Below are 23,547 nucleotides of genomic sequence, written 5' to 3'. Positions count from 1 at the left end.
TTGTATATAGGACACACCAAATCTTTATTCTCACTCAACAAGTTTATCAGTAGCAGTACACCGTAAAGAAAATGTATCAGACTTACTTGTGATCTATCGGATTCAAAGAGACAAGCATGACTGCAATCTCAAAACTTAATCATTGGTTCGAAATGTAACGGTGAGTCAAGCATTTCGATGAAGTGAACAAAATTCCTTCACCAGAGGAAGTTACTGGGCAGCGGGAGTTGAGCTCTGATCTCGTCGAAGCTTCGGATGAGGCCGCGAAGTGCTTGGATGTGCTGTTCATCTTCCTCCACGGGTATGATTTTAGCGAAGTCTCCATATTCGAGATGGTCCACTACGCAGTTGGCGGCTTCGAGCCCCGTGACGTATGACTTCTCCTGTTTACAACCATGATGTGCTTGTCGTCGTTACCATCTGCTGTTGAATCTCAAATCGGAAGGTACAAAACAGTGGCGGATCAAATACCTGTGACCATGAACCATGACGGTTGATAATCCAGTCTCCCGCCATAAACAAGTTTGGGAAAGATGTAGAGCCGCGCATCATGTAATCATAGGAACCTATCATACAAGGAAGATGAAAAGAAGAAACCTTAATTCATCATGAATAAAAGAGGCATCCATCTTCACTTCAAACGTCCCAGTTACCAAAAAATAAAAGATCTAGCAAAAAGCATCTTCTTAAGTTCATTAAATGCAGAAGAGATTTCAGATAATTTCTTGTCTTCTGATGGTGCAAGCCATCTGTTGAATGCTCTTGCCATCTGAACCGTGAGATCTACCACGAGAAATGTGCTAGCATCAGCTTCATTTGGAAACCAATGGCATAAAGCTTTTAAAGAGTTACCTGGGAAGAAATGAGTTAAGGACTTTGGAAATCTACTAATTTCCCTATCCACCACAGTAGAATTCCCAAAATCCTTCACAACATCTGCAAGGTACGACATAGTTTTTCCAACTAAATGCTCATCCTCGAGTACCAGCAGTTCATTAGCGTAATACTGCATAAACCAGGGAAAGTTTAGCTTTTCATCAATAATTACTTTCACAAAACTTGTCCCACCAAAACAAATAAAGATGCGTTAATACTCACGAAATCAGATTGTATGACTTGCATAGGGTCGCCTTTATGCTCATCATGGAGTACATTCAAGTCGAAGAAGGTCCATCCAAAGCAGTTGTCATCCCCAGAGCAAACATTGATAGCATTGGGAATGGTAACCTGATATTTGTCAATTTAGATAACATCTCATTAGTTGTCATTAGTAAGGGCATTTAGCACCTTACAAGGGAGGAACAAAATATCAACAGCTTTCCAAGACAGCCCGAAGAGAATGAGCATAATCTTGACCAAGACAGCTTAGTTCGAGTAATTACTATGCATTCAAGAGTTTTAGTATACTTCATAACATGCCCCTATTTAGCAAAAACAAGAAATCATCACACTTGGAGACCTTTGTTAATCATGTGAGGACTCTACTTGTCTTAATATCAAAGGCAGAATGCGATGCCGAGGGTGGACAAAATTCCCTAATTCACTGATTAACTGTCCATGTTTCCTCCCCTTTATTGGGTAACTTTTAATATAAATCAGAAATGTTAGCAGAAAGCTGGAGATTTTACAACGAAGAAATCTGTTAGCACTTACTTTCCCATCAAGTCGAAGCTTAACACTGAGTGCATCAACACCGGCCAAGTTCATGACTCTCAGAAACTCATTCCTTGTGCATAATACTGAGCTACACAGAACTCGACATGAAGTTAAAAAAAATCACAGAAGAATATAATGCTAAAATCAGAGATCCAACATGAATAGACTTACTTTAATTTATAATAGTGAAAGAATACGCATTATCTCAAGTAGCATTGATTTTGAAAACAAAGAGAACCGAGTTTTACAAAGCAAAACATGTTTGACTAGTTCTACGACATAGAAACTTTCGCTCATCTGTAAGAGTGAAGAGTTGAGTAATATTAACAGGGTCAGCTTATTAATGCTAACGAAATGACACAAACAGCAAAAAATTGCAGATTGAATGAGAAAAGGAGCAATATATGCTAAAAGTTCAGATAATTAATTGATTTGACTACCAAATATTTGAAGAGAGAACAAGAATCACCTGTTCTTAATAATCTCCTGAAGCGTGGAGATTCTGACGGCTAGGATGAATGCATCTGCATTAAGGGTCTCTCCCCCACAAGCTATTCCTGATATGCAGCCTGTCACCTCATCGAACAATAAGTCTGTCACCCTTCGACCCTCCAAAAACACACAACCTTGAGTCCTCATGAAATCCTTCCACGGCTTGAAGATCTTTTCTTTGACTGTCCCCTGACACCACACAGCATCAAAATCTTTCTGCATCCAAAACAAAAGGAGAGATTTACCCTTTGATGTGCCCAAAACATAAACATGAATGCAATTGTCCGTCAGAACGGCCTGGTGCACTTAGACACTATGTAAAAGCCCGGTTAAAGGACCACATCATCCATCTTGATAATAATTACACCAATGCTGCACAATCAATAGGCCAAGATGGCTGACAAATAGCTTCTTCTTCTTTTTCCAGTAACTTCACATAATAGGAGATATCTCGTATTTCCCTTGCTTCCAGATAATCATATTGAACTGCCCTTGATCAAGTGCACGTATTACAGATGAGGTCTAGAGAAGAGAGCCAAAAGACCTGGTGAGCAAGGATGAGGTAATAAAGCATTGCCAGAGTTGCAGCGGCACTGCACTGCTCCGGGGGCACAAAGAGACCCACTTGAAGCATTGGACGAAATACATTCTGATAAAGCTTTTCTGAGCAGCCAAACTGTCTGAAGAGCTCCCTGGCAGTAACTACCAGTTGAATATATCATAAGAATTTGTCTGATGAACTTTGGCTAGTGATGAAGTTCATCCATAGACAGATTTTCGTTTAACAAATGTGGTTGGATCTTTACTTGGATCATACTTTCTCCAGGCAGTATCAGTATTGTCAAAGTCCACCACTGCAAGCATTAGGCACACATTAGCTGTTGGATCTTTGTTTGGTGCTAACTTGTAGGTTGGGGGTGGGGAGAGGGGTAGAAGTCAAGGGAGATCTATCTGCAAATACTACAAATACACTTATGTCCCACGATAACTAGCTGGAAAGTTCTTCACAACCCAAACCGATGAAATTATGCAGTCCACAGAGTAAACATAATGTTATTAGCCAACGCACGCTGTAAATTAAATGCATGAGACTTAGCAGCGTATCGCATGCTCCATTTACTTTTTTCATTATTCATAGAAGAGGACATTACAATAGGTCAATCAAATCAAGTTGTTTCTTCATTAATTTGTTCACATATGCCATGCTATATGCTTCATTTACTCAAATACTTGACTGAGAAGCCTTAACATGCCTGCAGCCATTAGAGAAACTGACGTCAGTCTATCCACCAAGTCCAGTCGAAGAAACTGCGTGTCACAAAGAATGATTTAACATCAGCAGAGTCATCTGTTTGGTCAAGCTTTAATATATATTATATTAGGAAACAGTGTCACATAGCTTCATCATGATGCGTACTTGAGTATGAACTAAGGCTCCCAAGGGAGAAGGCAACTGAGGCAGATCTTGGTATATCGGAAACTCAACCTGCATGAGTATAAATTTTACATTGAGAAACCTAAAACTAAGGGTCTCCAGATATGCAAGACATATGCACTTGTCATACCCACTTAAGGACCACCAAAATTTAACAGCAGAGAAGCCAGTGCCACATGTAAATTTGAATGGCTCCATTCAATAGCATAAGATTTGCAGGAACTTCACCATCCAAAACATACAAAACGTATTTTTTCTTTTTTATGTCAAGTACCTCTAGCCCCTCACGTGAATAGAGAGCAGACTTCATCGAATTTGTAAAGGGCTTGATCCCGAGCTCATCGACGAGGCTGAAGATGTTCTGGTAAGGGTTCCAAAAGCCTGCATGTTCAAAGAACTCTGTTTATTTTCTTTTTCAACTACTAAGTTGAGGGAGACACCTCTGCATATGATGCAATTCGAAAGGCCATTTTGCTGGCCCAACCATGGATAGGACAAGTTGGTGCTTATCAATTCTTGATCATCCTTAGTGAATACTCACAAGTAATGGGGAGACATGGACGCCCACATGACATCTCTGCCTTTAGCAGAATTATCTCTTGAACTGACAGTATCCACTAACCATATAATCATTCACTTATATGAACAACAACAATAAACGTAAACAGCGTGCCTGAATATGCAATTCATATATTAATATCCAAATGAGTTTCCTTCTCTCATTTAGCAAATGAGTTTATACAATTGTACAAACATATAAAAAAAAACGTCTTAAACCAAATCTCACAACCAATCTAATTTGACTAGCCAGTCCAACCCGGTCCTACATTAGCATCTACGAGATTAGCATAAGCTATCAACATAATTACCAACAACCCAGACGAAGAACCAACTAAATTCTCTTCACACGAAAGAGTGACTTCAAGTACCCTGAATACCGATCTCGACGGGACTGCCATAACCATCCGCATCTTCAAGAACTGTCACATCAAAACCCTGAAAAAGAAGGAGGGAAAAAAACACGCAGAAGGCACTCCATTCGAATTCAAACCTAAAAAATTCCGCGCAATCACCAACTGAACACAATCTAAACCCAGTCACACATTCAATTCAACGACCGAAAGAAAGTATAAGATGAAGGAGGACCTGCTTGCAGAGATGGTGCGCCGCACCGAGGCCGGCCCAACCGGAGCCAACGATCACCACCTTCTTATTCCTTTTCTTCCCGTCCTCGCCATTGTCGTTGCTCTCTGTGGTACCATGGGCAACAAAAGACGAACCGGCTCTGTTCCGATTCGGTCTTTTGGAGAGATTAAATGGAGAAGAAGGTGAGAGTGTGGGACTCTGCCTCCAACTCCAAGGGGAAGATAACATGGTTCAACTGTTTTCACTTCACACACACACGCTCACTCACTCTCTCTCTCTCTCTTTCCTGGTAATTGGAAAACGGTTGAGGTCGGTTGATTGGCGGAGGTGGCAACCGGCAGACCAAGCGCGCCAGATTTTTCTTATTGGTGGCCTAAACTTGATCTTGGGCGGGCCTAGCCGCCCATTACACCGCATCCAGCCCGCCCAAGCCGGAAATGCCAATGGAGGGGTCGGGCTTGCAGGTTTTCCTTCTTAGGTCCGAAAAGCAACCCACCTTTTCTTTTTTCCAAATCTCACTCATACAATGGCTGGCTCGGGCCGGCGACGAGTCCAAATAAGCCCAAGTCCCGCAAACTACTTTACCTAAAAAATTAGGGGTGAGCATGGTCTACCCTGGAATCAGAAAACCGGACCGGTGAGAGCCTGTCCAGTTTAAGATTTTCGGTATGCATGACGGCTTTCAGGTTCCAAAAATTGGAAGATATGTTTTGACGAGTAGGTTCCATGTAGAACAAGTTTTTGTGTTTTTCTTGGTTCATGTCTTCGCAATCTTGTATATTCCATGACGTCTGATGATGAGTGTATAATTTAAAACCACTAGTCTGAGTTTCCGTTTTATGACCGACACTTTTACTATATTAATGTTTCATATTTTTCATGTCTAAATATAAGTTGTGGTTGCTGCATTATAGCATCAAGTGGTGATGATAAAAAGTAATTCACTGCAATATTTCAATTGATAATACAGGTAGAACCTGGATAAATTTTGGAACCGACTTTAAAACCTGTGACAAGATAGGTTACAGGTTCCAAAAAATGAATAACCTATTCTAATAGGTACGTTCCAGGATCCATGCGGAATCTAAAACCGCTCACCCCTACAAAAAAATTGGAGGAACTAATGTGAGAGAGAGAGAAGAAACATCTCTATAGAAATAACACTTCATCTTCTTGAGGGAGCTCCATCAGTAGATTTTCAGTTTGACCATCAACAAACAATAGCCCAACTTAGCTCAGATATATTTGCATGTAACAATGCCAGAGAGCAGGCAAAACTCTCCTAACACGTATTTGCCAATAAACAATTAACGAAGGGGTGGCCATAAGGGACCACCAAGGACATCTTAATAACCGTCCTTAACCAAGACCTACCAAGTAAAAAGAGAGAGAAAACAAGCACACAAATCAAGTCTCAGCAAGGCGCTTCGACTCGACCCGGTAATATACAGCCACAACCACGATAAGCTTAGACCTCCGATCGTCACTATTAAGTCCAACCATTATCTCCTTTCGCCGTCTCCTCCGGCTTGGGAGCCTTCTAGACGTGTTACGCTTTCGGCTTTCTCTGCTTGGGAGCCTTCTAGACATGTTATGCTTTCGGCTTTCTCTGCGCTCTCGCGGTAAGAAACAAGATCATTGTACAATTTCTGAGAAGCCTCGGAGAACTCCGTCAGGGACTTGAAGATCACCGAGAGCCCGGTCTGAAACCCGTTCAGAGTGATCCTCTGCGTTTCTTGCATGCAATTATGATGCCTCTCCTTCTCCGCTTCCAACTTCCTCCTCAACGTGTCCAAGTAGTCCCCCTTGTCTGTCGCGAGCTCGGGATGGTCGATTTCGAGCTCAGTTTTGTCCTCGCTCGGCCTGAACTCTAGAAACCGGGTCTCCGCCTTGTGGAATGATGGCGACATTGTCCTCCTCTCGACTTCCTTTGCCAGCGCATCCACTTTCCTCTTCTGGCGCTGCTCCTCCCCTTGTTGGGCCCAAAGAGCTCTCACGTCCTTTGCAAAGCTTTTCAATGCAAACACCACAGCCTTATCCGGCAACTTATCCAGAGAGGCCGACCAGTCGTGGCAGATCGGTAACAACAGGGGACCATTGACACGGTAAGGCGCGGAAGAACTCCTGCCGTTGGAGCAAAATTCGACTTCGGGCGCTAGGAACTTGGCAAGCCAACCATGAAGCGCTTCGACATATGCCTTTTGTGATGTGATGTAGTCGGTGAAGGATGAACGCCAGTTCTGGAGCTCAGCTTCGAGCTGGAGCGTCGCGAGCCGGTGGGAGTCATTGCAGAACTTTCCATACGTGGGGCAAGCAAAGTTACCGACTTCGAGAAGAATCTTATTCTGGGTCTCGTGAGACTCCAGCATAATTTTCCAGGTTTGAGTAAGGCTGCACGATGGGAACAGAATGACAAATCAAGGAGCGAGACCATGAAGTTCTGAAAATAGACTTAATTAAATTCATGTGACAGATGTCCATTGACGAGAATCAGAGCCAACACGAAAAGATGTACACTTTTGGAACTTGAAAACAGGGTTTTTCCTAGGTGTTCGCTTACCCTTTCAAAAGCTCAAGAATTTGAGGCTGCAGTTCGTCGTCGCAAAGCTTCTGAATCTTTTTAGAAATTGACTCGGCACTGCGAATCGCAACCAAGATCCTAGCATATAAATCTTTCACTGCAGCTCTGGTTTTGTCCATCATCAGTCCATCATCTCCTCTGACGTCTTGGTTTCTCAGACGCGTACACTTCCTCTCGTACAATTTTCTTATGTTGTCTCCAGCCTGGACATATAGGATTGAAATTATCAAGTCGAAATAAATGAAAGTAAACTAGATGAAAGTCCCTAATCATAATATACAGATAATACAGAAATCAACTCAATTGTCAAGATTTCATCTTTTAACACGAAGTAAGAGACATTTTCAAGGGCATACCATGTTCAGGTGAGACGTGAAGACATAGGAGATTTGCCTTTCACAGTATGAAACCAGGAAAGCAGGTAAAAAGTAGCTAATGAGCAAAAAGGAACCAGAAGATATCAAATACAGTGAGATTATATGATTTGAGTAGTTCTTATTTCTCAACTTCATCCATGACAATGCGGAGAACTCCTTCATAGTAGCTAATCAAGCGCGTGGAGTTTTGACAGATGCAGCTTTACCTTAACTTCTTCGTAGAGCTTCTTCTCCCATGCATATAGTCTTTCCAACGTGAGCGAATGGCTTCCTGAAACCATCCCTCCATAGTCATCAAACAATTCATTCGTATACGAGGTCCATGTAGAGGATCCCTTTGAACTTGAGGCCACCAGACTTTTGCATGATGTAGGCTTAGATGAAGTTGATCGGTGCCACGTTAACGATTGGATAAGTTTTGTGGAATTTTCTACATTAGAATTAGAAGTTAGAGAACGCCAATAGATCACCAAAATACAGAATATCGGATCCATGCACCAAATCCAAAAGATGTGGCACTTCTGATTTATCTCTTAAGGAAGAAAACAACGAGTCATTATCCCTCATCAAGAAAATGTTGCCTTACATAGTAAATAGAAATGAAGAAGGGTGAATGGTGAATGGTACGAAATTCTAGAACTTGCAAGAAAGAGGTTATTTAAAAGAGAGAACCTGAGAGAAAAGGCCGAGACTAAAATGATTTACAAAGCTCCTATAAGAACATGAATGGTGATCGTAAGAAATTCACTTATACAATAAAGAAATACAAAGAGCTTAATACAAATGTTAAAGACAATGTCCCCTGCAATATATTCAAAGACAAAGTAACTTCCAAATTGTTTCTCCTCTCCCTCTGGTTTGCATTGAAATGGGTTGAATCCACCAGAGTGAAATTAAGTTCTCCTCAGGTTGGTCCGGAGCGAGCACATTTTAAAGCCTAGGCAAAACTATAAGACAGCATTGTGGTCCTCATTAGCTACTGGGACAAGATAAGCCCTACCAACGATCTTTATTGAGAAGAGAAGAAAGAATGCAGCAACAACATGAAAGGGGCCACCAATAAAAGTGAAACCACAACACCCAGAAGATGTCGGGCGCCAATTTTGCGATTTATCCCGGCAAGTAAAACAACAACCTTTTGGGACCTAGGATAGAGATTTTCGAGATTAGATGAAAAATGCCAACTTTTTAGATGGGTTTAGAAATCCGAATCGCTGAAAGGAAGAAGGAAAAGTAAAGTTGAGTTACCTAGGTCACGACTGAACCAGCAAAACTAGCAAATCCGTTAATAGGAACGTGAGAACCCAAGGTCACAACAGAGACAGGATTACACAGCAAGTTCCCCCAACGCTTACCAGTTATACATGAACTAAGAAATTGGTCTGAAATGCATGCAAACAAGGTGACTTTATCTATGAAATGATTTTTAAGCTGCCTTCTGCTCATAATTTAGTAGGAGACAAAATAGTTACTTTGGGGTTGCAGTAAGATTTGATTCATTAACATTGTAACGTGGCAGTAAAATCTACCAACCCGGAAAACCCTAATCTCACCTTTTATTTCCTCTAATCCAGATTGCAGATGCACTCTGTTAGCTTCCAACATCCTAGAGACATCCTTGCCAGAATCATAAGCCCTTATGAAATGATCTTCAATGTCCTTCAATGCTTCCAAAAGCTCTCTACCCTTCTCAGGCATGTCAATCACTGTTAAGCCCTTGTGCTCACCCTGGCCCAAACAGCCGCCACCGTCCACCACCTTCACCATTTCAACCGAATCACTCTCTTCCTTAGCCTCCCCTCCACTCACAACATTCTCTTCAACAACCACCACCTTTTTCTCTTCTTCAACCCCATTCTCTTCAGCTTCTTCTTCCTCTTCTTCCAGCTCTGGTATTCCTTCCTGTTCCCTCACAACCCTCAGATCATCCTCAGAGTTCTGCCTATACCCACTCATGACGTCCGGCCGCATGCCATAGAAAGGGTTGAAGAAGTCCCACCCAAAATCCCTCTGAGGAGATGGCATGGGTGGTGGCATTTGCATATAATAGTACCCGCAGACTGGTTTTTGTTCTTCTGCGCTCACTCTCTTCTCAGTTTCTTCCTCTGAAGAGTCATCTGAAGGAGTGGAGGAATCACAGTGCTCACAAGGGATGGACTCTTTGGTGGACTCAGAAGGCCTCTGTTGGAGCAGCATGGTGTTGTTGGTGACATTCTCGGTTGGGGTTGATAGGGAGGCGCAAGGTGGAGAGAAAGTTATGAGGAAAGGTGAAGAAGGTGAAGAGTGTCTAGCAACAAAGAGCTTAATGGCAGCTGCGACTGCGTATAGAGATTGACAGTACCTAAAATGTGCTTCTGCGAGAGCATACCTTCTCTCAACGGCTAGCTTGAGCTGATGCTTTCTCTCCCTACATATGGATACTACTTCTTCTTCTTCACCTAGCTTAGAAGCAACACATCCCATCCTCTCTGCTTCTTTTTCTTCGTTCTTTTGATTAAACCTTAAGTTGGAGATAAATATGGGTTGCCAGAATGTAAAAAGGTCGGTTTTTTGGGGTATCTCTTCAACCTTTTCTGATAGAAAGGAGGTTGGGTTTCGCCAAGACAGAGAATGTAGTTGCTTGAGCCGCGTTTTCAAGAAAGCAGAGTCCAAAATGCTGATTCATTGGAAGTTTTAGGCCATACCCACATCAGGATTTGCTCTGGCACGCTGGCTTCTGGTGGAAACACATCTTTTGAAAAAGCTTCCAAACTTCCCATTTCCTTCTCCAAGCAAAAGAGCTTCAAGTAAGAGAGTGGAAAATACAAAGAGCTTCAAAGGAGCAAACACAGAGCAGTGAACTTTTCTGGAGAGAGAGAGTCTAGAAAGGCTGGAGGTAAAAGCAGCAAGAGTAGTTCTTTTCCCTTCCCCTTCTTCTTTTCCATTCTTTTCCCTAAGCCCGCCATTTTGTTTTAATAACCTGAAACCGCGAGAGACTGCGAAATAAGAGAATGGAGAGTTTTTCTTCTAATATAAAATTTTAGAAGGGAATATGGACAGAGAAAGAGAGATTACACTACAACAGGGGAAAACGCAGCCGGAGCATAGGTAGAGTAAGTAAAGGTAGGGGGCTCGAGAAAGAGCGGGAGCGAGACAGAGAAAGTCCTTGTGCTTGCTGTTTGGTAATTAGGAGGCATGAGTTAGCGAGTGCACAAGTACAACCATGGTTTATCATTCCATACGTGACTCTTAAAAAAAAAACGAGGAAAAAGAAAGTGAAATTATTAAAGGGCTCTGCTTGATTCTGCAGAGATTTTAGAGGGAACCAGCAGGGAGGGTCAGAGAGAGAAGCCAAACGTGGTCATTCATTCACTGTGACCAGTGCAGAGCGACTAGTCTAGTGAGAGCGTGAGAGAGAGAGAGAGAGAGAGAGGGGTGGTTCATTAATTGTCCTGTCTCTGGTGGTATTTTCTCCTGTCATTATACAAATCTGACTGCGTTACTTACCTCGTAAAACCACTCCTGACGTAGGGTGTAATTGTGCTTGTCCCAAGCATTATTTATTTCATATGTAGTGGAGAGTTTCTGGAGAAGCGAGAGTCACCTCGCCTCGCCGCATTACTGTGCCACACTGTCATTTTCTTGAGAGGCTGGCCAAAAAACTAACCCTATTCTGAAACTCCACAGCAAAACGGCACTGAGATTCTGAATCTAGTGCCGCATGACGATTCGTCATAGATTTGGAAGTGAATATATTGGCGTGTCATGTGAGGGAAGCTTTGATGGCCCATGAAAGGGATCAAGAAAGTACCCATTTGATTCTCGACTCTTTTTTATGCCTCTACCTACTACTACCAGCTTCTCACCTTGATTCTATCGGTTCTAATGACCTTAAGGAAAAACGAAAAATAGACAATCTCTCGGATTACTTTGCTATCCCTTTGGAGAAAACAGAAACAACTGGCATGTTCACAAAGGGGATAATCCGTTGTTGAAACATCATAGATTTGGATCAAAGACATTTTAGCTCTATGAGTTGTTTATATAGCATCCATTGTTGTTCACATCTTTCAAACTAGAGAGATTTTGAACGATTTCAATGTGTTTCAGAAATAATCCATTTTCGTTCCGAGTTTCACCTCATTTAAATAGCTCATCAAGTTATCGAACATGTTTTAAAATGCAGAGATTTATGATTGAATTACCATATCAAATTATTTTAGACTTTGTCACTTGTAAAAGAAAGTCTATCGATTGTCTCGGTCACGCGATTGGGCAAAATTATGTGATTATCAATTAGAAATAAGTTTATAGGTTAAAAACTGTGTATACTTCCCGATATCGTACCACTTTTTACGACTTCCCTTTTGCTTGCGAACATGGACAAGATACCAAAACAAAGAAGGCTAAGAAGTAGAATCAAACTAAATATAAAGAGGACTTGGGCTGGATGACCTCAAACTCTGCGCAGAAACTTCATTCTAGGCTCTTAAAAAGTACAGAGAACTCATTTACCCATGACGATGAGTCAAAGGGTCAAACCATCATTGAGATACGGTACAAAATTAAAATGCTAGTCAAACCTGTGCCCAAGAATAAGACCACCCATCTCATAACTAACTCCACCCTACGCTAGTAAGAGGGAGGCAGTCAAGGCACACGAAACACCAGACATTCACGACATTCATGACTTCAAGTTGAAAGAGAGAGAGAGAGAGAGACCAAGTTCTGGCTCGACATGGGAAAGTGAAGTGATATATGCTACTATTTTCCTTTTTCTTCCACATTTTTGGGTCAGAAAAAAAGGAGCATTTGTTCAATGGTCAATACTAATTACAAAGAGAGCTGATGAAGATTTTTGCATGGACAGAATGAACATGTTTTGCTGAATTTCAGTGAGGAGAAATTATCTGCTAAAAATGAGTGGATTGATGCGGAGTTGTCCCCATAACAGAGTATTTCCCTTTAATAACAGAAACGTCTTCTTTATGGAAGTCCAAAATGCTGCAGCCACTCTGCACTAGCTTTCAACCCATGAAAAATAAAAGGAAAGCAAAAAAATATGAAAGAAAAGGAGACACGAAAATCCTTCTATATTTTATATACTTAATCCCCACTTACTAGGTGCAGGCACATTGTTATGTAACACCACCATATGGAAGCTAAACTTCTGAAGCAAAGCTGACAATATGTTATATTCAGGTGGGCTCATGCAAATTTCTCTTTTGTCTACAGAAAAGTTCAACATCTGAGTAAATTGCGTTAGAAACTGCATGCATGCAACCCAAATTGCCATGTCTTTGACTAATCTTCTGGAGAAGAAATTTTATCACATACTTATTCTAATCTGCAGCGCACAGACCTTGTGCTAAGTTCACAGGGGAAAAAGTGTACTCGCCTTTGTAGTCAGAAAAATATGAGCTTGAAATACAAACTTATTCTTTGGATTATCAAGAACATAGAAACAAATTTTCCCTGTAATAACTGGTCTTATTCATTCACATATTTCTACTCCCAAAGAAAATTTAAAAGTACTTTGGGATGCCACACACACCTGCATTTTGGGCTCCCAATAGTGGCATGGAGGACCGTGCAAGTTAATCTAATGGCTGTGACTTGTTTAAGGACATGTAATAATAACAAATTGCAAATTAGACGACAAGATTTTGGTTTCTCGGTGACCGAGAATATGCTCTGACAGAGCCTGACCAGTGAGAGGGGGGGAAAAGACAAGTAGCCTTTCTCTTGCCTCGTAAAACCCCTACTCCCTCTGTACATACTCAAGTAAGTATTTAAAAATTTGTATAGTTTAAAGTATCTATTTTCTCTTGCTCTAATCTTATGCTCGCTATGTTCTTTTTACAAAGAATGTTCAAGGCCAGCCCATAGAAAAATCTTTTCTTAGGGATTGGCGGTCAGCACTTAAGATCACTAACCACATATGATACCCAGTTAATACACAGCATAACAACATCCATGACCATGACCAAGAGTCTGTACCTATTTCTCATAATAAGATTTACATGAACTGAAATGAGCATAGGACTGAAAGTCACTCTCTCCTGTTTTGGCATTGGGAATCATAACATCCCGAAAAGAACTCCCACTCATAAAAACCAGGTCAAAATACCCAACAGAACCTAAAAGAAAGGCAAATTAATTTCACAAGTAACATCATTTACAGAGCTGATATACAGCTAAACTAAACGAAGGCAAAAATTGCTAGTGAGAAAGGCTTGTAGAGGAGCTAGCTTACCGCACACAGTTGATAAAACTATAGTTACGGAGTTCTTTGCTTTCCAAAGACCACAGTTTCATTCTAAGTCCCAGTTCAGATGAAAGAGTTTTATGGCCATCTCCTCTTTATCTGCTAAGGAAGCTGCCCGGTATACAATAGAAATAAATCTAAAACGGCATAATGACAAATACAGAAATCCCAAGAGCAGCCTCTTCAATTATCGCTGGCCTCCGCAGGAGTAGACCAGGGAGCCAATGTATTGGGAGGCAAGTTGATGCCGCCTCCTCTAATTGATAATTTGGCTGACCTGACTGAGCTCGCTTTGCTCATCATATTCCAATCGAGAAACACGACAATGACCGTGATGTCGTCGTGGAAATGCCGGCGGACTCCCCGGTCGATCTTTTTCAAGTCCAAGTACCTCATTTCTCTTTTCCTTGCCGCTTCCTGCAAAGCAGCTTTCACTAGCCGCCTCGCACTTCCCTGCAGCGAAGGTCGGGGGGTTTAAGCGCACATATTTTTCCTAGTCAAATATGATATTGCATCTTTGTATCCTCTGTTCATGACTATGCTGGCGTGTTTCTTCAATGCAGATCAGTCCAGAAGTATACTAGAATAGAATATGATTTTTCTAAACAGCAAAAGTAATGCACCCATACTTTCCATGGACACCATGCTAATTGAATGCAAATTAGACGCTTAGGTTATTTTAATGGGAAAAAAGAAAAGGTAGCAAGTTAAACTTACATTGCGTGCGTGATTCTGAACTATATTTACTGCTTCCTGGTTGCTGAGGTGCTCCCAAAGTCCATCAGATGCAAAAATGACAAACCGATCATGTGGCTGAAGCTGTTGCACTGAGATTGATGGTTCTGAACTTAATATTGGTTTTTCGAAAGGTTCACGAAGGCGAAACTTCGCATACAAAGGCTCTCGGTTGAACTCAGCCTTCTTCAGATATACATCTCCAATAGATCTTGAAACCTGCAAAACCAAACGCCATGAACATAACTTTGAGACCTACAGATTTACCAGTCAAATTATAGCGAAAGAAATCTCATGAGCAAATGACAAATTTAGGAACCACTATATGTTGGTTTCTCAGGAAAGCACGTTATAATATGCATAAGACCAAAGCTGAAAACTTCAGACCATTTCCAATGACACTGAAAGGATAATATGAAAACTACTTATAGAGAGAGGGAGAGCAGAAGACAGGACAAGTAAGCTGCACGGCTACAGGCAGAATCAACTGATATTGATAAATCCAACTTTATTGTAACTTTTGGGCCAAAAATTTAATCTTTGCTAATATTTTCTTTCTATTGCCTTGCCAGAACAATTTTTCAAGTTTCTGCTTTTGTAATTGCAGAAGGTTGTAGGTTGCTGGCCAGACTTGTGCTAGGAAAAGCTCCTTAAACTTGTTCATGTTCCCACTGGAACTTGGTAGTGTTTGTTTTACCTTCAAGCAACCTTTTAGAAAGGCCACCATTTCAAGCGTAAAAATCCACTTCCTGATAACAAAAAACGTTTGCCAAAAGCAAGCACTAACCTAGCATGTACCATCAAAGATGTTAAATTGATGTAATCACTAACTAACATATACAAGCAGATTATCTACGGTAAGAGCATATTCCAATCGACGAAGTCCTACTGGCAATAACTTACCTGTATGAGACCCTTCACCCGCCATACATTGTGCTTTAGAACTACAATCTGTGAGTCTTCGGGATGCACGGAACACAACTCCTGTCTCACAGACTCTATACTTGCATTGTGCTCAGTCGACAGCTGAATGGCCAGTACCTCCCCTGTCGCCTTCACCGCTCTTCCCAGAACAGCTCTTGAGTCACCAAGATTTGCTATGTAAAGGGTATCGTCAGAAATAACGCCAGCGAGGCAACATGATCCGACTGCTGCAATCTGTGGTTTTACCGGCCAGAGGTTGGTAACAATAGACATAAACCCCTCTTCTGTTGCTTGAAATGCCTCCCGTATAACATCAGCAGACACCGATTGGTGCTCCGATATCAACCCTGAAAGATGAGGGCAATTAACCAATATAGAAGGGAGCTAGCTCTCTGACTACTTCAGGAAAATACGAGATCAATTGAAAAGCATTTAGTCAGTAAAAGAAATGAAGCATTTCCTCAGTCAAGCGTAGAACACGTATTTGCTTAAAATAGCAACACAAATTAAACATAATGAAATGATTAGAATCATTGTAATCAAGCTACTAGTCCTCTTGGCAATCGCATGCAGAGTGACAGCTCCTGCGAAGTCTGCTCAACTTCAACAAAAAGAATATTTTTCGTTAAATAAAATGTAGTTTATCAAAACAAAGGCGAATTATAGCAAACAATGGTTTAACTCTCCATAACACCCCCAAAGACTTTTCATCCACCACCAATGACCATCTAGCGATGGCAGTGACAATCGATAAATCTGATAATTTCTTTAAGTTTATATCCCCAGTACTCTGCCAAAGCCATAACCTTTTTAATATTTCCAATCGTCAATAACCTCGCTTCCTCAGAAGCAGCGAGCTTCGGAAAACATCAAACTACATCATTGTAGCTCAATTTAGAGTTAAAAGGAACTTTCTAGCGAAGTTCGAATCCACTTACTCTTGAGATGCTGAAAGAGGTGATCATTAACATATCGCGACGTCTCCGGTCCACCGTGCCCGTCATAGACGCCAACGAAGGTACCGTGGGGGCCGGACTCGAGGGAACTCAAATTGCCCGACTCGATCTGGCTTTGATCTTCTAGTAAATTATTGGCCTGGATAACAGCCATTGAGAATTCGCCACTCAAGTGCTGCCCCGAATCTTTGAACCATAGCAGCCCGTCTTGGCGGCCTCCAGCGTCCGAACCCGTGTGAACATATCGATCTGACCTCGAAAGGAAGCAGGACCTCAACAGATTTATCAGCTCTGAGAACATCCTTCATCTCAACCAAACAACCCCCAAATTACTCCACATCCGTTTACTGTCTATACACTCAACTCAACGCAACTATGATGACCCCAACAAGCCTCAAACAGCTATTTGCAGATTCTCAAAGTCACAACCCTGTCAGATAACAACCAAGAAAATAATGTATCCGTCAAAAGGATATAATGATATAAAAGGAAATCACAAAGGCCCTTTAACGCGGATGATAGTATACCTTGGATGAGTCTGACTCAGATATCCTTCCCACCTCTCATGTCAACTTGGAACAAGTTCTCAGACCACAGAAAACCCAATTGCTAAAAAAACAACACGATCAGGATGACCTACAAGAGCCAAAATAAGGTAGAATTGTTTGAAATTTGGCAACACCTTGGTTACCCTCAGACACAGGGAAGAAGAACAAACTGAACACGTGTATCGAGTGTTGAAAATCAGCCGGTCAAAGTCACTTTTTGCCCCCTCCTCGAACAAGAGTTTGGTCAGCGACTACAGTTGGGATTCCAGAAGGAAAGGCCTAGCCGTACCTTGCTCGTTAGTCTCCGTGTTGAAAAAGTTAAAGAACCCAAAAGCCCACCAAAACCCAGGATGGTTCGACTTCTTCTAGGCTCTGCACATTGCACCGATAGCATTAAGTGAGAGCTTTTGTCCAACGAAAGGAAGAAAATACAAACTAGCATTTACCCAGCAATCTTGGCAGAAAGAACGTGGAAAACGAAGCGAGCTGAGGATAGATGATGGTCACTGTGCTGTCGTTGGAACGGAGAATCAAAGGTTGGACTTCGGATTTTGGTGGGCTTTTTTGGGTTATCCTCTATCTCGCTGTCTGATGGAGAGCGGATGACAATATTGATCAAAGATGACCAGTTCAAAAGTAGCGAAGCGGAAGGACGTTGTTTTCGAAGAAGCGTCTGAAAGTCCGGCCTAGAAGCTAAAGGATAAAAAGAGCAGCGAGAGGTAGACAAGTTCCATGATAGACCAACTATGGAGAGCTTGGGAGACCGCAAAGCGGAGGTCCAGCTCTGGGCTCCACAATACCGCAAAACGCGAGATAGAGGGAGAGAGAGAGAGAGCCCATGAAGTAAATAAATTACTATGTAAAGTACAATATTAGATTTTCGACCAAAAACTAAAAGTACAATATTAGATTGGGTTTGTTTCATGAAAAATTTAATGTTAAAGAAAACAATTGTTTACTTGAAATTTATTTATTTTTTTCAAAGAAAATTTGGTCCGTCGCAAATCACCGCTATCGATCCATATGAAGTGCGCGTGATATTATACGTAATTTTCCCAATCAGTGATTAAAACCACGGACATACATGAGAAACCTCCGAAGCTCATTTGATTCTTTTCTTTTAAATTTTTGCCTTATAGTTTCTCATCTACATACTCAAAGACTTGTCACGGTAAGTCTAATTTAACGAATTTTGAATAAGATCATCGTAATTTAAAGTCAATATAGATAAGCGAAGAAATGGTTCGTGGCCCGTTAGGTTAATTTATGTCGTAGGTTAATCTTCTGATTTGCGAAATGGAAGTGACAATATCCAGATATGATCACGAATTGATTGAGACGCGGTTACGATCACGACATGTCGACATGAACCGTCCCACTTGATTGCGTCCAACGCAAATCTTCATCAAATAAGAACAGTTCTTCGAGCTACTGTCGCACGCACGGCGAATGAATCGAGTATGACACCTTGCTTCACGCACCGTGAACTCGAGGCGTCCACCGAAGGAAAAGAAATAGAAATCGAAGAGCTTCGTTCATGGGTGGGATAAGGTCTATCCGATGCCGAATCAGACAACGACGTTTTTAGGTAATACAGTTAAAAGCGATAAATGGGACAGTTCGATTGATCCGCACGAACACAAATCAGGACAAGCACTGCTTTCGTTTCGAGAGAAGGAGGGGGTCGAGGCCACGACAAAGAGACAGGCGAAAAGAGGTTGTTTCTGGTCCACAAATTCGCAAGGTTAGTTGCTGTTGCTGCTAGTGGATGGTGATTGCTTAGCGTAAGCAAATTGGAGAGCACCATCTGATAGATTTGATCATGTTATGTGCACTGCATTATTAGGACATGGGACGGTGCACATTGATCGCCAGCTGCAAAAATGTTTGGTCCATGTACCGGTGGAACAGACGGGGTCCGTTTCGAAGGCCGGTGTTCCGTTTGTATCCGGTCAAGATCGATGAGCGAACACCGGATGGGATCCCCATCTTAGAACTTGTGCTGGTCACAAGTTGCGTCAGGCAGACAGAAGGCCGGTGATTAAGGGTTCGGAACGATTTATAGTTAACTCCTGTAAACTTAGTCGAGCGGCGTCCTCCAGTGGGGTGCAAAACGTGTTCTTCGGATGCAATCGAGCGTGAATAGTAGAGACCCATTTTTTTTTAAGCACAAAATAAGCATCCCGATCGGCAAACATTGTCACGATAAGTTTCGTGTTCTCTCCTCCGTATCATGGATACGGGCAAAATTAATCTCCATCTTCCCTCCAATCATGCCACTGATGGGCTGGCTGCATCAATTCAGCGATGCCAATGTCCATAACTCATTAATAAGAAACATAGTGATTAGCACGAAACGTTCCGTCTTCGACTCGTGTTCGTCACGCGTAATCTTTCGGGTGAACTTAGGAGAAATTCATCCTCGTGACCCGTCTTTGAAGTTAGATCGAGGAGGTCAATCCCACTCGCTCGGGTACGCTCGTAGTGCGATGAAAGCAGCAAAAGAAACGACGCCCGCAGATAGTGCAAAGGCAAAACGATCGTTTTCCACGAAGAACGAGAATGAACATCCCTCTGCCATCGCATGTGACGATAAGCCCCCTCTCTCCTGTTGGCGAAGCAAAGGATCCGTCGCTTTCCACATTACGATTTGGCCCCCGACCTAATTCATCCACCAGGCGACGAGACACTTCCTCTTCCCCACTTGGATTCATCTTTTCTTGCATCTCACTTGCCCAAAAGTAGAACCAACTTGCCCATAATAATAGCTATTGTTTGTCCCACATTTCTTTATGTGATGCATCTGCCGTGTAGAAACTTATTGCAGTCGAGTACGATAGGGGGTCGCATTGAAGGAAGAGGAAGGGAAAGAAAAAATGACCCCGTAGCCTAAGAATCGTAATTTTTACGAGCCGGTAAACTTGCATGGAGATGTATCGAGTTCGAGATCGAACACCAAATGCCATCGATAGTCCGAGCATCGTTCCTCCTCTTAATGCAGAATATGGTCGATATGATGGGTGTGACTGTCTGATCGCGTGCTTGTGTGAATTTCTCTCCGTTCGTAAATGCACTTTTCAATCTCGAGTATTTATCGAAGGTATGGACGTTTTTATTGAAAGTAAACTGTTCTATTTTCAACCACCAAGAATTGTTCCAATGACCACTCTTCTTATTTGGAAAAGGAGAGGTGGAGAGTTCGATTCCTCACCTTCTTAGGGAGGCTAGGGATGAGGACGTTTAGTTTCAAATGTGGGATTCGACTCCCGCGATCTGCAAAGAGATATGACAAAAATCTGAGAATGAATTGAAAATTAAAATAGAAAAAAAGAAGAAGAAAAGACCGTTCTAAACAATGGACAGGCGGCGTTCCTAAATGGTCAATGTGAAAATGGTCGCTATCGTGCTATCCTATTAACCTTCTCGTGGACCTCTGAACTCAAATTGAATCTTCTCATCACCGCACAAAAAAACAATTCACATCATTCTGTACGGCAATGGAAATCACGCTTCTATTTCCTAACGTAGTCAAAACATTTCCTTCTTAAGCACGCGCGTGTGCTGACCGAATCCCAATTTTGACTCGTGATCATATTTGACCGGATGGATAAAATGATCCATAGGAGCAAAGGGAGTAACTAGTGTTTCTGTTATCCGGGGAGGGGGGCATTCCAAGACCGTGCCACGGGGAACTTTCCTAGAAAAAATGAAAGACGCGTTCGCAATATAGTAATACACGAATTAATCTTCCGATTTGTACACATTCTCGATGAATAGAACATGACACAAATGGTTCATGAGCTTTAACCGGATGTGCAACGTGATTCCTGAATTTTTAATTTGTTCAATGTGATCCTTGAACTTTAACACAATTTAGTCCATGGACCGCATGAGACTGTTCAATGGTGTCCTTAAACTTGGACAATATTGAACATTTTCATATAGTCTATGAATCAAATTGAGCATTAACCAAAAGTTCAGGGATCGTATTGAACAAATTGAAAGTTTAGAAACTATATTGCACGTTAGGATAAAGTTCAGGGATCACATTGAACAAGTTGAAAGTTTAGGGACCAAATTGCACATTAGAATAAAAATTCATATCATTTGTGTCATTATCCCTAACTAAAAAATTAACCTAGAAAGAAAATGAAGGGAAATAAGCTCGAATTTTATTTAATACAAAAGGTTAAAAGGACGTTGATCGGAAAATATTTGTACAAGGATATCAAAGCTGGAGGTTCCCTAGCATCCGTGCAAGAAATCAATCTAGGGCATGGCACGAGACACGAGGAAATCATTAAAGTTACGGAGGTTTTTAGTTATGAGATCGGCTTATTAAACGCCGTATCAAGCTACATGTTGGTGTTTGAATACGGCTCGGTTGCGTGAAAGCTCGCGATTCGCAGTTCAACGCGTCGTTTTAGCAATACTTATTTTACTATGCGGAGCTAACGTTGGCCTAGAAAGAGATAGCACGAGCTGAAGCCTTCCTCAGAAGAAGCGAACACGTTCGAGGAATCTTGGGACTCATTCGTCGACCGGGGTCTCGCGGGAATTCGGGCTATGCTTTTTGTCAATTCTTCGTTACATCGCCATTGACGGCTAACTTGGACCATGCATCCCCCCTCTTTAACGTATCTTTTGAGTGCCCCAAATTCCACAAGCCCTAAAATCTCTCTTTGACAGCTGCGTCTCCGACCCAATTCGCAATGCTGAACGTATAGAATTAGAATGCACGAAGGGGTAGCTTTCGTTTAGGTCTCATGGATGATGCAAGCTTTGATGTTGGCGATACGACTTTTTTAATTTTGGGTTCCTGTGGTAGAGAATAGTCGTCGGTCAAATGTTCCGAACGTCGAGCGTGACGTTCGGGCGTTCCTCACTTAGACATCGGGCAAATTAATCGAGATTCGTCGAGAAAATCTTGGTATGGATCCAAGCAAAAAGTCATCGGGGAATATGTTGTTTTGAATATCGAATTGAAGAATTGGGAATGATAGGTTTATATGGGGGGAAGAAGAGGTGATTGGAATGAAGGACTTCCCTCCCATGCACATTTCTCTTAGGGTTAATACCGTGAAGAAACCCCAAACCGGTATTCCCGTGACAAATATATCCAAAATTAATTTTTTGACAGCAAAAAATCTAAAACTGATACATTTGTGATAAATTTACCCTCCGTTAATTTTCGTTATATTTAATTAATACGATGAAAAACCACAATCAGGTGCGCACGTGATAAATTGAGGGCAAAACTCCAAACCGGTACATTCGTCAATTATCACATGTCATCCAATTCAATAATTTGACTGTAAAATTTAACGGAAACTAACAGAAGGTAAATTTATCACGGGTATATCAGTTTAGAGTTTTTTATAATAAAAAAATTAATTTTGGGCAAATCTGTTACAGATGTACCAATTTGAGATTTTGTGTAGTATTAATCCTTTATTATACAGGTTAAAGAGCGATGCGAAGCCCCATTTAGCTGACCAACGGGCAACAAACTCAATTAAGTTAATTGATTTATTGAGTGTCTATGCTTCACGTAGGTCAAAGTTTCCTTTAGAGGAACAATGATGGACCATTGACTTCGAAAGATCTAGATCTTATGATCCCGGGAAGATCCAGAAGCGATTTAAGAATTGGCTACGTTATTCCTCCAAACCCGACGACCGTACCTCTTTGATTAATGATTTACAGATATACACTTCACCCATTTTGAATTCGGGTTAAATTTGCACGTGGGGCAATGAATAGACTTTGTAAGCTACACACGAGAGTTATGGAAGGCCCGTAGGAGGAGACTATTGCCCTTCTAAAATTCTACCCGTCATGAAAAAAATATATCTCGCATCGCCGTTTTGTTAACAAGCAAATGTGTCCACGCATTATGTGTATAAAAAAAAATTGATATTTGGACGATTAAGGAAAAACACTTTATTACGAGATATTTGGATATTTGAATAATCGAAGGAAATCATTGACGAAAATGCACACAACAAAATAAAATTGGGCGATAAATAGATATGATAATTCGAGATTTTAAGGTTTTTTTATTAGAAAAGTTATATTATAAAAAGAGAGAGAGGATTCAAATTTTCATATAGAAATCATATAGGAGAAAGATAAGATTATCTACTTACGCATTGCTAGGTCCTTTTGCTTTAATATTTGATTATTAATTATTCAACTTCTCCATCGAACTACAATTTGTTTATTAGTGGGCGAGCGGTGCTTCCTTTGAAGCGACCGGCCTCGAGACACCAATCCGCATTACGTATTGCATGACGTCAAGATTTTTGTCGTGTTACTTCTGATTAGGGGTTTCTTAACTCGAGTAAAACTATGTGACAAGGGGTGTCAAAAAAAATCCCGAATCGGGGTCGGTTTTGTTTTTTGATTCGGTCAATAGATACGAAAAGGAAATTGGACTCGATGATTCAA

General features: G+C 41.4%; 3 protein-coding genes across 4 annotated transcripts; all 3 read right to left on the bottom strand.

Annotated features, from left to right (window-relative positions):
* Positions 1–5,052, bottom strand: LOC115672430 (uncharacterized). Its single transcript, XM_030594236.2, has 13 exons — positions 4,730–5,052; positions 4,513–4,579; positions 3,858–3,964; positions 3,566–3,634; positions 3,402–3,456; positions 2,955–3,002; positions 2,693–2,850; positions 2,126–2,364; positions 1,654–1,744; positions 1,099–1,227; positions 853–1,006; positions 472–566; positions 1–383 (listed from the first exon to the last, which is right to left on the bottom strand). Exons 1-13 carry the CDS (start codon positions 4,955–4,957, stop codon positions 198–200), a joined length of 1,626 nt encoding a protein of 541 aa, XP_030450096.1. The 5' UTR covers positions 4,958–5,052; the 3' UTR covers positions 1–197.
* Positions 5,053–5,919: 867 nt separating this feature from the next.
* Positions 5,920–10,656, bottom strand: LOC115672494 (protein ALTERED PHOSPHATE STARVATION RESPONSE 1-like). Its single transcript, XM_030594301.2, has 4 exons — positions 9,241–10,656; positions 7,894–8,117; positions 7,290–7,513; positions 5,920–7,120 (listed from the first exon to the last, which is right to left on the bottom strand). Exons 1-4 carry the CDS (start codon positions 10,148–10,150, stop codon positions 6,232–6,234), a joined length of 2,247 nt encoding a protein of 748 aa, XP_030450161.2. The 5' UTR covers positions 10,151–10,656; the 3' UTR covers positions 5,920–6,231.
* A 3,146-nt stretch (positions 10,657–13,802) lies between these two features.
* LOC115672834 (probable protein phosphatase 2C 60) lies at positions 13,803–17,887 on the bottom strand. Of its 2 annotated transcripts, XM_030594792.2 has the most exons (7): positions 17,544–17,887; positions 17,387–17,469; positions 17,077–17,185; positions 16,532–16,979; positions 15,573–15,940; positions 14,652–14,888; positions 13,803–14,387 (listed from the first exon to the last, which is right to left on the bottom strand). In XM_030594792.2, exons 4-7 carry the CDS (start codon positions 16,848–16,850, stop codon positions 14,118–14,120), a joined length of 1,194 nt encoding a protein of 397 aa, XP_030450652.2. In that variant the 5' UTR covers positions 16,851–16,979; positions 17,077–17,185; positions 17,387–17,469; positions 17,544–17,887; the 3' UTR covers positions 13,803–14,117. The 2 variants fall into 2 exon arrangements, with proteins under 2 accessions (XP_030450652.2, XP_056170124.1); XM_056314149.1 differs by lacking the exon at positions 17,544–17,887 and having other exon boundaries at positions 17,387–17,528.
* Positions 17,888–23,547: the final 5,660 nt, after the last annotated feature.

Source organism: Syzygium oleosum, unplaced genomic scaffold (genome assembly GCF_021117445.2).
Source record: "Syzygium oleosum isolate NSW1041296 unplaced genomic scaffold, Sole_v2.1 Sole_v2.08, whole genome shotgun sequence".
Lineage (NCBI taxonomy): Eukaryota > Viridiplantae > Streptophyta > Magnoliopsida > Myrtales > Myrtaceae > Syzygium > Syzygium oleosum.
Note: the sequence above shows the minus strand (reverse complement) of the source record. Positions and strands in the feature narration are given on the sequence as shown.

Excerpts from the sequence above, each read along its gene's own strand:
- LOC115672430 (XM_030594236.2), bottom strand. The coding sequence starts at position 4,957 with ATGTTATCTTCCCCTTGGAGTTGGAGGCAGAGTCCCACACTCTCACCT. Across the intron at positions 4,580-4,729 it reads CGCACCATCTCTGCAAGCAG|GGTTTTGATGTGACAGTTCT; the intron begins GTCCTCCTTCAT and ends CTTCTTTTTCAG. Across the intron at positions 1,007-1,098 it reads AAGTCATACAATCTGATTTC|TATTACGCTAATGAACTGCT; the intron begins GTGAGTATTAAC and ends TGGTTTATGCAG.
- LOC115672494 (XM_030594301.2), bottom strand. The coding sequence starts at position 10,150 with ATGGGATGTGTTGCTTCTAAGCTAGGTGAAGAAGAAGAAGTAGTATCC. Across the intron at positions 7,514-7,893 it reads AGCTCTACGAAGAAGTTAAG|GCTGGAGACAACATAAGAAA; the intron begins GTAAAGCTGCAT and ends CTATATGTCCAG. Across the intron at positions 7,121-7,289 it reads ATTCTTGAGCTTTTGAAAGG|CCTTACTCAAACCTGGAAAA; the intron begins GTAAGCGAACAC and ends CCCATCGTGCAG.
- LOC115672834 (XM_030594792.2), bottom strand. The coding sequence starts at position 16,850 with ATGTTCTCAGAGCTGATAAATCTGTTGAGGTCCTGCTTCCTTTCGAGG. Across the intron at positions 15,941-16,531 it reads CCTCTTTCAGCATCTCAAGA|GGTTGATATCGGAGCACCAA; the intron begins GTAAGTGGATTC and ends CTCATCTTTCAG. Across the intron at positions 14,388-14,651 it reads TTCAGAATCACGCACGCAAT|GGAAGTGCGAGGCGGCTAGT; the intron begins GTAAGTTTAACT and ends CCTTCGCTGCAG.